Source organism: Stegostoma tigrinum, chromosome 9, assembly GCF_030684315.1.
Source record: "Stegostoma tigrinum isolate sSteTig4 chromosome 9, sSteTig4.hap1, whole genome shotgun sequence".
Lineage (NCBI taxonomy): Eukaryota > Metazoa > Chordata > Chondrichthyes > Orectolobiformes > Stegostomatidae > Stegostoma > Stegostoma tigrinum.
Window position 1 is genome coordinate 31,470,957 of NC_081362.1, and position 15,814 is coordinate 31,486,770.

Below are 15,814 nucleotides of genomic sequence, written 5' to 3' on the forward strand. Positions count from 1 at the left end.
CAAACAGATCAATGCTACACCAATGGGGTATATACCAAATGGGGAGTTCCAAACCTCAGTATACAGAAAAACAACCCACACAGATCAAATCCTCAACTTCTGCAGCAATCAGGCCAACGACCACAAACAAAGCTGCATTAGGAACTATTTAAACGGATGAGGACTCATGCAACACTCCATAACTACGCAGGAAAGAGGAAGAACACTTGTACAAGATACGTGCTTTAGATGGAGATCCTGCAACAAGAACATGTCAGAACTGACAACATGACTGCTAAGACCACGAGGAATCATGGTGGCCCACAAACCCACCGCCATTCTACAACAAACACTTACAAGGATTAAAGGCCCCATTCCCACAACATGCAGAACGAGCGTGGCTTACAAATTACCATGCAAAGACCTCCACAAACATTACATTGGACAGACAGGAAGGAAACTAGCCATCAGAATAGATGAACTCCAGCTAGCAGCAAAATGGCACGATGAACTCTCCTTAATATCAGCACATTCAGACAATGAAGGTCATCAATTTAACTGGGACAAAATAACCATAGTAACCTAAGCCAAACATAGACACACACAGGAATTCCCAGAGGCTTGGTTCTCCATCCCACTTCAATCAACAAACATACAGAATTGGACCCCATATACAAACCCATACAGATCAAAACCAGAAATGACAGCACTCACCATAATGGACCGGACAGTATAAATTCCAAGCGGAGTAGAATAGGATTGTTTCATTGGAGGCTCCACTGATGATGTCACTCAGCATTGTGGCAAAATGTCTGAACAAAAACTAGCCAGTTCAGCGAGCAAGTCAACAAGCTCTTCCACAACCCGAGCTACAGATCTTTGCTAAAACTTTAAATATAGACAGTAGGGGAAAGGTGGTGATGAGGAAGCACAAAAGCTACAGAAGGACTTGCAACAAGCTAGGAGAGTGGGCAAAGAAGTGGCAGACAGAATAGGTGAAAAATGTGACATTACACACTTTGGTAAGGAAGGATAGATGGGGAAATCTGAAGCACAAGGGTACTTAGAATTCTGAAATAGGGCTCTTCTTAAAGTTAACATGCAGGTTCAATTACCTGTTCAGAAAGCAACTGCAATGTTAAAGTAATTTCAAAAGGACTGCATTTGAAATATTGTGAGCAGATTTGGCCCCTGTATCTATGGTAGCATCTGCTGGCCTTGGAGGAGTTCTAGAGGAGGCTTACTGGAGTGATCCTGGGGATTATTGGCTTGTCATGTGAGGTGAAGTTGAGGACTCTGGGTTTGTGTGATTGGAGTTTAAAAGGATGAGAGGTGAATCTGAATGAGATGTTCATAATACTGCAAAACCTGGATAGAGTGGATGTGGAGAAGGTGTTTCCACCAATAGGAAAGACGAGGATCCTAGTAAAGCCTCATCCCTTTAGAACTGGGATGAAGGGCAATTTCTTGAGCCGGAGGGTGGTGAATCTATGGAACTCATTGCCACAGGAGGCTGTGGAGGTCAGGTCATTAACGGTATTTGAGACAATGATAGATAGGTTTTTGATTACTAAGGTGTCATGGACCAGACCTACCCATGCTGTCCTTCAGAGTATTGTAATAAGATAGCCTAGACCCTAACTTTTATATTTATTTAAAGGCTGATGTAAAGTGCTGTATTCAATTGGTTCAATCACTATATGATTCAACTGGTCCATCAATATGATTCAATTTGATTCAATTGGTCCATCACTAGGCTGTAATCAAATTGTGCTTTATTCTTATAACAAAATTAAAATACAGAAGAACAATTGGTATAGCTTTAACTCTATTGAAATACTTAAAAAATAATGTGTTATTTAATCACAAATCATCAGCTGTTCCAATATAGGCAGTATTCCACAAACACACACTTTGGCAAAAATGCAATTAAGCAAAACAGTTCTAGTTCTCATGTAAGATAACAAAGTGTGAAGCTGGATGAACACAGCAGGCCAAGCAGCATCTCAGGAGCGCAAAAGCTGATGTTTCGGGCCTAGACCCTTCATCATTCTCTGATGAAGGGTCTAGGCCCAAAACGTCAGCTTTTGTGCTCCTGAGATGCTGCTTGGCCTGCAGTGTTCATCCAGCTTCACAATTTGTTGTCTTGGATTCTCCAGCATCTGCAGTTCCCATTATTTCTAGTTCTCATGTGCTGTCTGTCTCCACTTGAGAAGAAAGAAACAATCTGCTCATTGAAATTTTTAAGAGGAAGTCCCGCTGCCTGAGACTTTCACAATCAGGAACTCAGCAACCAACAGAAAATTCTCTTCTATAAGAACAGAATGAAAAGCTTTCCTGTGTCTGAGGGAACCCTGACCCTGTCCGCTCATCATCTTTTTGTCTCTTTAAAAACACCCAGGCAGAACTCAAAAACTGTTTAGTAACTGTCTGAAGAAGACATTTTGGAACCACTGTGACAACGCCTCTCTGCAACAGAAACAGGACAAAGCACACCTCCCTTAAAAGCACAGTGCCAATACACCTCTTTCTCTTTAAAAAAAACCCATCAATATACAAAGGTGGTTGCATTTTCAAAGCCTTTAGCCACACACTTTTGTACTCCACATTATAGATACACACATTGTACTGATTCTAAACATGTAAATATTCAACAATTCTTCCATCACCGAATACCTCTGTCTTCCTTCATCAAAGTCATGGCAAAACGTTGACAATGACAATCTGTTGTCCTGCTACATTTGTAATGCTCAAATTGAATGGCTGTAACAATAAACTTCATCTAAATAGTCTAGTATTTTTATCCTTAAATTTTGTTGTGCATACAAGTAAAATAAATGTTGAAATGTTGCAACAGCAACACCAAACTCAAGGTATCCTTCTCCATGATGAGATATTTCGCTTTTTTTTAGGGAGGGGACCTATGCAATCAACGAAGACTCTTGAAAAGCTTCCTCAGACACTAGCAAGTGTATTAAAGATGCTGATTTTAACACTGCCTGAGGTTTTTCTGTTATCTGACATGTGTGACATGTCTGTCAAAATTCTACCACATTTTTATGCGGTCCAAGCTAATGAAAATGTTTTTGTATTTTGGCTTGAGTTTTCCCCACTCCCCAGTGACGTCCTACTGGTACCTGATGTGCTACCTGCAATACCTCCTTTCTATAACCCACCAGTAATACAACAATTTCTGCCCATTTCTCATCCCCCTGAACATATGATGGTCTCTATTTCTGCATCAAGGCTTCATTTTTAAAATAGTAACATTCTGAGATACACCCAAATTTGTCTTGTATGTATGCTTTGTGATACAACTGCTTTATCTTTCCAGTTTTCTGTTGTAACTCGTGGTAGGGGACTCGATAGTTAGGGGAATCGACAGGAGATTTTGTGGGCAAGATCGGGATTCCCGGAAGGTATGTTGCCTCCCTGGTGCCAGGGTCCGGGACGTCTCCGATCGGGTGTATAAAGTTCTGAAAGGGGAGGGTGAACAGCCAGAAATCGTGTTACATATTGGCACAAATGATATAGCCAGAAATAGGTTTGAGGATATAAAAAGTGATTTCAGGGAGTTAGGATGGAAGCTGCAGAGCAGGACGAACAGAGTAGTGTTCTCTGGTTTACTACCGGTGCCACGAGATAGCGAGGTGAGGAACAGGGAGCGGGCGCAGCTGAACACGTGGCTACGCAGCTGGTGTAGGAGGGAGGGTTTCAGATATGTTGATAATTGGGATGCCTTCTGGGGAAGGTGGGACCTGTACAAGAAGGACGGGTTGCATCTGAACTGGAAGGGGACCAATGTCCTGGGTGGAAGGTTTGCTCGAGTAGTTCGAGAGGGTTTAAACTAGTATGGCAGGGGGGTGGGAACCTGAGCTGTATACCAGAGGTGAGCGTTGATGCAGGTGAGGCAGTAGCAAGAGGTAGACCAGCTAGTGGGAAGGATTTTCCTGGGAAGGAGCCAAGGGATCGGTTAAAGTGTGTTTGCTTTAATGCAAGGAGTATCAGGAATAAAAGTGATGAACTTAGAGCATGGATCAGTACCTGGTGCTATGATGTTGTGGCCATAACAGAGACATGGGTTTCTCATGGGCTGGAATGGTTGCTAGATATTCCAGGGTTTAGAACATTTAAAAAGAATAGGGAGGGGGGAAAAAGAGGAGGGGGTGTAGCACTACTAATCAGAGAGGGTATCACAGCTACAGAAGCTTCCATTGTCGAGGAAGATCTGCCTACTGAGTCAGTATGGGTGGAAATTAGGAACAGCAAGGGAGTAGTCACCTCGTTAGGGGTTTACTACAGGCCCCCCAATAGCAGCAGGGAGATTGTAGAAAGCATAGGTCGACAGATTTTGGAAAAGTGTGGACGCAGTAGGGTTGTTGTAATGGGTGACTTTAACTTTCCTAATATTGATTGGAACCTCCTTCGAGCAGAAGATTTGAATGGAGCTGTTTTTGTAAGGTGTGTTCAGGAGGGTTTCCTAACGCAGTACGTTGACAGGCCGACGAGGGGAGAGGCCATTCTAGACTTGGTGCTCGGAAACGAGCCGGGGCAGGTATCAGATCTTGTGGTGGGAGAGCATTTTGGTGATAGTGACCATAACAGTCTCTCATTCTACATAGCTATGGAGAAGGAGAGGATTAGGCAGAATGGGAGGATATTTAATTGGGGAAGAGGAAACTATGATGCGATTAGACACGAGTTAGGAAGCATGGACTGGGAGCAGTTGTTCCATGGTAAGGGAACTATAGACATGTGGAGATGGTTTAAGGAACAGTTGTTGGGAGTGATGAGTAAATATGTCCCTCTGAGACAGGCAAGACGGGGTAAGATAAAGGAACCTTGGATGACGAGAGCGGTGGAGCTTCTAGTGAAAAGGAAGAAGGTAGCTTACATAAGGTGGAGGAAGCTAGGGTCAAGTTCAGCTAGGGAGGATTACATGCAGGCAAGGAAGGAGCTCAAAAATGGTCTGAGGAGAGCCAGGAGGGGGCACGAGAAAGGCTTGGCAGAAGGAATCCGGGAAAACACAAAGGCATTTTACACTTACGTGAGGAATAAGAGAATGGTCAAAGAAAGAGTAGGGCCGATCAGGGATAGCATAGGGAACTTGTGTGTGGAGCCTGAGGAGGTAGGGGAAGCCCTAAATGAGTTTTTTGCTTCTGTCTTTACGAAAGAAACGACCTGTGTAGTGAATGAAACCTTTGAAGAGCAGGTGTGCATGCTGGAATGGATAGAGATAGAGGAAGCTGATGTACTGAAAATTTTGTCAAACATTAAGATTGACAAGTCGCCAGGCCCGGATCAGATTTGTCCTCGGCTGCTTTGGGAAGCGAGAAATGCAATTGCTTCGCCACTTGCGAAGATCTTTGCATCCTCGCTCTCCACTGGAGTCGTACCTGAGGACTGGAGAGAGGCAAATGTAATTCCTCTCTTCAAGAAAGGAAATAGGGAAATCCCCGGCAATTATAGACCGGTAAGTCTCACGTCTGTCGTCTGCAAGGTGTTAGAAAGGATTCTGAGGGATAAGATTTATGACCATCTGGAAGAGCATGGCTTGATCAAATACAGTCAACACGGCTTTGTGAGGGGTAGGTCATGCCTTACAAACCTTATCGAGTTTTTTGAGGATGTGACTAGTAAGGTTGATGAGGGTCAAGCTGTGGATGTGGTGTATATGGACTTCAGTAAGGCATTTGACAAGGTTCCCCATGGAAGGCTCATTCAGAAGGTCAGGAGGAATGGGATACAGGGGAACTTAGCTGCTTGGATACAGAATTGGCTGGCCAACAGAAGACAGCGAGTGGTAGTAGAAGGAAAATATTCTGCCTGGAAGTCAGTGGTGAGTGGGGTTCCACAGGGCTCTGTCCTTGGGCCTCTACTGTTTGTAATTTTTATTAATGACTTGGACGAGGGAATTGAAGGATGGGTCAGCAAGTTTGCAGACGACACAAAGGTCGGAGGTGTCGTTGACAGTGTAGAGGGCTGTTGTAGGCTGCAGCGGGACATTGACAGGATGCAGAGATGGGCTGAGAGGTGGCAGATGGAGTTCAACCTGGATAAATGCGAGGTGATGCATTTTGGAAGGTCGAATTTGAAAACTGAGTACAGGATTAAGGATAGGATTCTTGGCAGCGTGGAGGAACAGAGGGATCTTGGTGTGCAGATACATAGATCCCTTAAAATGGCCACCCAAGTGGACAGGGTTGTTAAGAAAGCATATGGTGTTTTGGCTTTCATTAACAGGGGGATTGAGTTTAAGAGTCGTGAGATCTTGTTGCAGCTCTATAAAACTTTGGTTAGACCGCACTTGGAATACTGCGTCCAGTTCTGGGCGCCCTATTATAGGAAAGATGTGGATGCTTTGGAGAGGGTTCAGAGGAGGTTTACCAGGATGCTGCCTGGACTGGAGGGCTTATCTTATGAAGAGAGGTTGACTGAGCTCGGTCTCTTTTCATTGGAGAAAAGGAGGAGGAGAGGGGACCTAATTGAGGTATACAAGATAATGAGAGGCATAGATAGAGTCGATAGCCAGAGACTATTTCCCAGGGCAGAAATGGCTAGCACGAGGGGTCATAGTTTTAAGCTGGTTGGTGGAAAGTATAGAGGGGATGTCAGAGGCAGGTTCTTTACGCAGAGAGTTGTGAGAGCATGGAATGCGTTGCCAGCAGCAGTTGTGGAAGCAAGGTCATTGGGGTCATTTAAGAGACTGCTGGACATGCATATGGTCACAGAAATTTGAGGATGCATCCATGAGGATCAATGGTCGGCACAACATTGTGGGCTGAAGGGCCTGTTCTGTGCTGTACTGTTCTATGTTCTATGTTCTAACTAAGCTGATTTCGCTGAACTATGTCCAAGGTTCTTGGAGTAGATTTGTAGCTTGGGTTTGGATGCCGTAGTTGATTCGCTCGCCTGTTCACAGACGTTTCATTACCCTGCTGGGTAACATCATCAGTGCAGCCTCCGATGAAGTGCTGTGGTGTTTTCTGGTATTTAAACTCTGGGATCTGTTGGAATTGGTTACCTCATTTCTGGCTTTTCTTCGCAGTGGTGTATATATAGGGTCTAATTCTATGTGTTTATTGTTGACCTTCTTGGTTGAGAACCAAGCCTCTAGAAAAGTCTGTGCTTGTCTCTGTTTGGGCTGTCCTAGGATCATGATGTTATCGCACGGATAAGGAGAGCCACCAATTCGATTGGAACGATATCAGGATCCAAGGACAAGCCAAACAGAGTCAAGCACGGAATTTCTTGAGGCTTGGTTCTCCACCAAGGAGGCTTCTGGCACTAGTTCGTGTGCATTTAAGATGGCTCTTTCACCTCCTTAGACTGCTCAAATACCTGACTAGCCCATCTACCAACTTTGTTTGAATGAACAATACCTAATTGGTCAGTTGTCATTTTATTTGACTATCCTCTTTCTCAGATGAAATGGAGTAGGCTTCTGTGTCCTTTTTGTTGAATCCTAGGAATGTTTAAACTGACCCTCACGAGGCCTTGGGCTACAGTGGGGTTTCTGTTCATCACTGTCCTCATCATTATTCCAACTTCTATCCCTTCCTCCGCCATTTTATGTCAACTTTGATTCTTTAGTGCCAACCTGCAGAGTTCAAAAGTTCTCTCCTTCTGCTTTTCTTCTCTGTACTTTTAATCATAATTGAAACTATTTCATTTCCTTTTCAATCTGTTTTAATTCTTTTGCTTATTATTCTGTGACACTTATCTCTCACCATTGCTTTTGCCTCTCTTTCTTTGCTTTTTGCCTTTATGTCAAGCAGCTTCATTTTCAGTTGAATTTTAGCTATTTCCCATGATTCAATTTCCCATGATACGTTTTGGTCAATTTTAGATATTGAGCTATAACTGCAATTATCTTCCTTTCTCCACAGGCACAGGCAGCCCCAACTTCAGCTTGTCTGCCAGATTCCATAGAATATTTCCATTGATTAGATTAGATTCCCCACAGTGTGGAAACAGGCCCTTTGGCCCAACAAGTCCACACTGCCCTTGAAGCATCCCAACCAGACCCATCCCCCTATAACCCACACACTCCTGAACACTACGGGCAATTTAGCATGGCCAATCCACCTAACTTGCACATCTTTGGACTGTGGGAGGAAACCGGAGCACCCGGAGGAAACCCACGCAGACATGGGGAGAATGTGCCAACTCCACACAGACAGTCCCCCGAGGCGGGAATTGAACCCGGGTCCCTGGCACAGTGAGGCTGCAGTGCTAACCACCGAGCCACCGTGCCGCCCCATTGAATCCCTATAGTGTGGAATCAGGCCATTTAGCCCATTAGGTCCATACCAATGCTCCAAAAAGCATCCCATCCAGACCTATCCCATCCCTGTAATCTTGCATTTACCATGTCTAACCCACCTACACCTCTGAACGCTATGGGCAATTTAGTATGTGCATTCTGCCTAAGTTGCATGTCTTTGGACTGTTAGAGGAAACCAGAGCACCTGGTTGAAACCCATGCAAGGCACAGGGAGAGCATGTAACCTCCACACAGACAGCCACCTGAGGGTGGAATTGAACCCAGGTCCCTGGCAGTGTGAGATAGCAGTGTTTAGCCGCTGTGCTGCCCACAATTACAAAAGGTCTGCCTTCTTCACCTTCTCTAAACCACCCAAAGTGACTGCTTCCATACCTAGGAATGTCTTAGGCTCTAGAAGAGCCATTATTATACAAGCTTATGTAGCACTTGAAAAGAGAACACCAAAACTCATCACTCTTTGTCTTTGAGTCCAATAATCCTGAACCCAACCTGAAATTAGATATTTTGATCTCTCTTTTGGATGGTACAGCAATTCAGTGGTTAGTATCACTGCCTCAGAGTTTCAGGGACCCGGGTTCGATTCCAGCCTTGGGCAGCTGTCCATGTGGAGATTGTACATTCTCCCCATGTCTGTGTGGGTATCCTCTGGGCGCTCTGGTGTTCTCCCATGGTCCAAGGTTGTATAGAATACACATCTAAATTGCCTATACAGCCCAGCGATATGCGTTAAACATTGTAAATGCAGGATTTCAGGGATAAGGTGGGGGGGGGGGGTGGGGTAGGTCTAGTAGGGATGTTGTTTGGAGATTTGGTGTGGACTTGATTGGCTGAATGGCCTACTTCCACATTGTAGGGGTTCTGTGATTCTGTGATCCTGGATTAGAATCCCCAGTTTGTTATGGACCAAATGAGAAGTCCCCTCCCCTAAAGTATTGTAAGGAGATTGCCTAGACCCTAAGATTTATCTTTATAGGTAAGCATTAATTGCTGTATTCCAGATATGATTCACTTGTTCCTTTACTACGCTTTAATAAAAACACAGTAAAAGTGCAAATAAAAAGACATGGCAGAGCTTTAACACTATAGAAATATTTATTAAGATAATGTATTATTCAACCACAAATCATCAACTGTTCGAATATAGGCAGCATCCCACAAACACACCCTTTGGCAAAAATACAATTCAGCAAAACAGTTCTATTTATCACATGCTGTCTCTCTCCAGTCCAGAAGAAAGAAACAATCTGCCCCTTTTGGTTTTTAAGAAGAAGTCTTGCTGTCTTAGGTCTTCAATATAGCAGCCAGGAACTCGAGCATTTAGCCAGCAGAAAACCTTCTAACTGAAAGCAGAACTGAAAGCTTTCTTGATTCTGTCAGAGCTCTGACCCCACCCACTTATGATTCTTTTGTCTCATTTCACCCAGGCAGAATACCAACTGCCTGTATGAAGGAGACTTTTTGGCACCATGTGGCGCATCTTTCTTTTAGAGAAAAAGGACAGAGTACATCTCTCATGAAAGCACAATACTGTCACACAAGGGGATCAATGGTTAAATGGAGAAGACAGAAGAATGGGGTTGAGAAATGTATTAACCATGATTGAAACGTAAAGCAGACCCGATCAGCAGAATTGCCTAATTCTGCTCCTGTATCTTAGGGAAGACTGGTCTAAATATCAATATCAAATACCCATTATTTATTCTCACCTTTTATCAAGGTACAGATGCAATAAAATTAGGTTGCACTTATCTTGACTACCACTTTTGATGTGATTCACCCCCAGCTTATTTTGTTTGACCCCTTATAAACCACAGCAGCATCTGCTGTATTGATGGCTCTCTAATTGGAATATATGCAACATACTTGGTTTAATAATTAAACAGCATCACAGTAACAACTTGAGATAATTTACTTTCATCAGTCTCAGGCTGTACTAATTCCAAATGTTGTGCAGTCATTTGCGTATTACAGATGAGTACAGATGTTGATCTTTTTTTCTTCTTCAGTGAGCCAATCAAAGCAGATGTTCTTTTTATCCATGGTCTGCTGGGGGCAGCTTTCAAAACATGGCGACAGAAGGACCAAAGTGATATGGAGGATAAGGATGCTAATTACACAGCATGTTGGCCAAAGGTACCTGTGAAATCTGTCTGAACTGTTTGGATTTGATAACCTTTTGTTTGATCACTTTGATGTTATGCTTACCCAACAATGAATGTAGTTGCTCATTTGTGTGCTAAAGAATTCATTCATCCAGTGGTTATTTTTTCTCAATAATTCAATGCCCTGCTTTTCTTCTTAGGCCTGCAATTTTTCCCTTGCAGTTATTAATTCAATTTCCTTTGGAACTTTACTGTTAAATCTGCTTCTGGCATCTCTTCAGATGTCTGAACGTCAGTATTATATATTTTGAATATCAGCATATTTAATTATTCATCTTTAAAGTTCCCAAAGACCTTTTGTTGCCAAAAGCATTGTATAGTTGATGCATAATAAATTTACAAACCTAAGTATGGGTATAAGATAAAACCAATGAAATGGTTCTCCCTGAGGACTCAACCAAGTCTGAAATTTTCATTTATTTCACTCATTGAATGATCTCTTTCTGATTTGAGCCATCTTCATTCATGGAATGAATAATGTGTTGCCTTATATTGCTGTGCAAAGTAAACCACTGTTGGATCTTTGGCAATGATTCACAGAGTAAATTTATGTTGAAGAACTTGTGTATTAAATAAATTCTTGCACTTGTAAAAAGGTTTAGCGGCCTATTTTGACACTTGCAGGCTTGCACAGTTTTTTTTTGAACATGAAAGACCAGAAAGCTTAAATAGAGTAATTCTTAGGCCACCATCAGAATTTAAGTGAGCTCAGGTTTCAGGACCATGATTTTCCCTAATTTCATACTTAGTGTTCGAGTGTTGTGAGATCAATCAAGCTATTCAGTGGTGTTTTTGTTCTCTTGGATCCTAAATTGTGCAACTCGTCTATAGGGAAAGCATTCATCCCGAGAAGGCAGGTAACCAATTTTCATAATTCAAGGCTGATTCTCCTGGTCTGCAAAGAGGTTGCCAACTAAACAGCCTCCCTTTGGCTGAAAAGGCGTAAGGTTTTATGAAACAAAGAAAAGGCTGTGATTGGGAGGTACATGACAATTTTATGCTTCAACATTGAGTTCAACAATTTCAAGTCACAGCTATTATTTTTATTTTATTGAACAGCAGCTGTTAATAAAGAGGCCGCTATTACCAGTTATCACTCCCACAGACCAATCTTTCTTTCTTTCTTTGTTTTACCCGAGTCATTCTATTATGCCTCGTGCATTATTCTTTTTGGAATTGATTGTTTTTCTTGCTTTTCATTTTTGTCATAGACATTCCATTTATTCTTTTCCCCTCTAGCTCTTTTCCTTTATATGCATTTCTTCATAGATTCTCCATTTTCAGAGCTTTCTGTTTTCAAATTTCCAGTGTCTGCAAAATTTTGCTTTTGTGTTCCAACTTCAACTTTAAGTTTCTACATTTATTTTCTGTATTACCTTTGGGAAAATAATAAGATCTTTACTGCATCACTGATGTTTAAAAACATTGTGTTAGTTTGCCTCAGCAGAGTGTTTTACTTGATGTGGCAATGCCAAAGTTGTCTTCCATATCATAAGAAACAGGGTATGGATAAAGTGGTTTTGAAGATTCCAGCAAATGTTCATTGCAACTATTATGTACAAACACTACATGCTTCTGACACATAAGGTCCGGGCTTGCATTAAATTATTACTTTACGACAAAGGAACATGCTTCCCGTAGATTGTTATACCTCAGGTGATCCAAGGTAAGATGGAGTCTGAGATTTATTTTATCGTCAGATCACATAGCACGATGCAATGCTAATATGATGAGCTTGTTTTGTAAAGGTAAATTGACAAACTGGCATTGAGCCACAATACCGCAAAATGCTCTCAAGATGCTGGAGAAACTCAGCAGGTCTGGCAGCATCTGTGGAGAGGCATAGAGTTAGTGTTTCAAGTCCAAAAAAGATTCTTCTTTGGAACTAAAGTGAGGGGGGAAAGGGATAAATTTAATGATGTTGAAAAAATGGCAAGTGGATCAAAAGGGGAGGTCAGGGAAAAGTAGAGGGCAAGGAAGATTTGGCATCAAATGAGTCATTGAACAAATGGCAAAGGTCACCCTGTCTAGCCCTCCTGAAATGAATGCTAGCATTTGCTTTCATGACTGCCAGCTGTACCTGCATGTTAACCTTGAGAGAATCCTGAATTAGAACTCCCAAGTCCCTTTGTACTTAAGATTTCTGAAGCCTTTCCCCATTTACAAAATAGCCTGTTCTTCTTTTCTTCCGACCTCTCACATTTCCACATTGTATTCCATCTGCCACTTCTCTGACTACTGTCCTAAACTGTCAGAGTCCTTCTGCAGCCTGCCTACTTTTTCAACGCTACCTGTCTCTCCACCTTACTGTGTTATAGGCAAACTTAGCAACAAATCCCTCAGTTTCTTCGTCGATGTAGAACGTGAATAGTTGTGAACCCAATACTGACCCTGGGGAACTCCTCAAGTCACCAGCTGCCATCCTGGTAATGACCAGTTTATCTGCATTCTCTGTCTTATGTCAGTTAACTAAGGTACTGTCAAAACCAGTACCTTGCACCTAATTCTGTGCGCTCTTAGTTCTTGTGCGGCACCTTGTCAAATGCTGTAGCAGATCCAATTAGGTCGCACATGCACTAGCTCTCCTTTGTCTAACTTGCTTGTTACCACCTCAAAGAATTCTAACAGATTTGCCAGGTCTGACCTCCCTTTGATTAAACTGTTCTGACTGAGCCCTATTTTAGATCATAGAATTCCTGCAGTGTGGAAACAGGCCGTTCAGCCCAACAAGTCTGCAGTGACCCCCAGATCATCCCACCCAGACCCATTCCCCATAACCCACCTAATCTGCACTTTGCAGAACACTGCAGGCAATTTAGCATGGCCAATCCACCTAACCTGCACATCATTGAACTGTGGGAGGAAACTGGACAACCCAGAGGAAACCCACACAGACACAGGGAGAACTTGCAAACTCCACACAGCCCCCTGTGATATGAGGCAGCAGTGTTAACTACTGAGCCACAGTGCTGCCCTAATTGGATTTTACCATGCCCTTTTACCATGCAGTTCTAAGTACTCTGCCTTAATAATGCATTCTTAAATCTTACCAATGACTGAGGTTAAGCTAACCAACCTGCAGTTTCCTGTGTTCTGCCTCCCTTCTGAAACAGGAGTATTTCATTAGCCATTACATTAGCTAACTTTCTATCCATGGACTTTATTTACATGGCCGGCTTCTGCGGAAAGACTGCCACCATCATCAAGGAACCATTGCACCCCAGTAGTGATCTCCTACAACCTCTTCTGTCAAGAAGCCTGAACGTGAACTAGTGGGTTCAGGAATAGCTTCTTCCAGGCCATTATTGGACTGAATGAAATCTCTAGCCTCAAATAATGCTGATCTTGCTCACGGTGATCTCGAGTAGCACATGCTCTGTGCAATGTAACCTATATGCCTCTGTCTAAATCTTTTTGATCTGTACATTTTTGCTTACTATGATATAGAATATAGAACAGTACAGCACAGTACAGGCCCTTCAGCCCACAATGTTGTGCCAAACTTCTGCCCTAAACTTAAGGTCAATCTAATCTCCTCCTCTACCTTATATGCCTGTCTAATAGCCGCTTAAATGCCCCTAATGAGGCCGACTCCCCTACCCTGTCCGCAATGCATTCCACGCCCCAATTACTCTCTGAGTAGAAAACCTACCTCTGACGTCTCCCCTATATCTACCTCCACTCACTTTAAAACTATGCCTGCTCGTAATAGCTACCTCCATCCTAGGAAAGAGTCTCTGGCTGTCCACTCTATCTATACCTCTGATCATTTTGTACACCTCTATCAAGTCACCTCTCATTCTTCGTCATTCTAAAGAGAAAAGCCCTAGCTCTCTCAACCTTTACTCGTAAGACCTTCCCTCCATTTCAGGCAACATCCTGGGAAATCTCCTCTGCACTTTTTCCAACGCCTCCACATCTTTCCTGTAATGAGGCGACCAGAACTGGACATAATACTCCAGATGTGGCCGAACTAGGCTTTTGTATAGCTGGAACATAACTTCATGGCTCTTGAACTTAATCCCGTATTCATGAAAGCTATTCTTCTTAACGACTTCATCCACCTGGGTGACAGCTTTCAGGGACCTGTGAACATGAACCCCAAGGTCTCTCTGCTCCACCACACTGCCAAGAATCTTTCCATTAACCCTGTATTTTGCTTTCAAGTTTGACCTTCCAAAATGAATCACCTCACACTTTTTCAGGGTTGAACTCCATCTGCTACTTCTCAGCCCAGTTCTGCATCCTATCAATATCCCTTTGTAACCTAGAACATCCCTCCGCACTGTCCACAACACAACCCACCATCGTATCGTCCGCGAACTTGCTAATCCACCCATATGATCTGCCTGTACTGTTTGTAAACGATGCTTTCATGTACTTTGGTACACATGTTAATAAATCAATCAATTCCATCCTATAGGACCCTCATTGACTCTCGTGATTCCTGAAAGATCACCACCTTTGCCTCCACAATCTCCTCAGCTCTGGGATGAAGTCCATCCAGTCTGGGTGATTTATTCATCTTCAGACTTTTCAGCTTTCCTGGCATTTTCTCCTTACTGGTGGCAATGACATCTACCTCTGCCCCCTGCCTGTTTTTATGTTCTGGTGTGCTACAGGTGACTTGCACCATGAAGACTGATGTGATTTACCTACTCAGTTTTTCTGCAATTTTTTTGTTTCCTGTTGATACTTCTCTAGCCTCATTTTCCAGAAGTCCAATGTCCACTCTTGCCTCTCTTTTACCTTTTATTTATCTAAAGAAAGACTCTTGTAATCTTCTTTTATATTATTAGCTAGTTTGCCCTCATACTTTGTCTCTCTCCCTTCATTACTCTTTTAGTTACTCTCTACTGATTTTTATAGGCTTCCCATTCTCTGCTTCCCACTAATTCACTGCATTTATGCTTTTTCGTTAGCTTTTATGCTGTCACTAATTTCCCTTGTCAGCCATGGTTACCTCATCCTCTCCTTAGTACATTTCTTCTTCCTTGAGATGAATTTCTGCTGCGCCTCCTGAATTACCTCCACAAATTCCTCCCATTGCTGCTCCACTAAAACTGCAGGGTGCGTTCTATCATATTATGGTCACTGATCCCTAAGGGCTCCTTCACTTTAAGGCACACTTGCCTTCATTGGTCAGAATTGGAATTGAAATGTCATATTGTGGCTGTACAGAACACTGGTGAGGACATTTTTAGAATACTGCACAGAATTCTGGTCTCCCTTCTACAGGAAGAATGTTGTTAAAGTTGAGAGGGTGCAGAAAGGATGTATAAGAATGTTGCTGGGGATAGTGCATTATGTTATAGGAGAGGCTGAATAGGCTGGGGCTTTTTTTCCTTGGAGCGCCGGAGACTGAAGGTTGACCTTATGGAGGTTT

At 42.8% G+C, this 15,814-nt stretch overlaps 1 protein-coding gene across 2 annotated transcripts in view; it reads left to right on the plus strand.

Annotated features, from left to right (window-relative positions):
* serac1 (serine active site containing 1) overlaps positions 1-15,814 on the plus strand; it is a 266,772-nt gene that overhangs the window by 131,684 nt on the left and 119,274 nt on the right. For both annotated transcript variants that reach the window (XM_048536593.2, XM_048536595.2), the window contains exon 11: positions 10,273-10,399. In XM_048536593.2, coding sequence (XP_048392550.1) covers positions 10,273-10,399 — 127 coding nt within the window. The remainder of the gene's footprint in view (positions 1-10,272; positions 10,400-15,814) is intronic.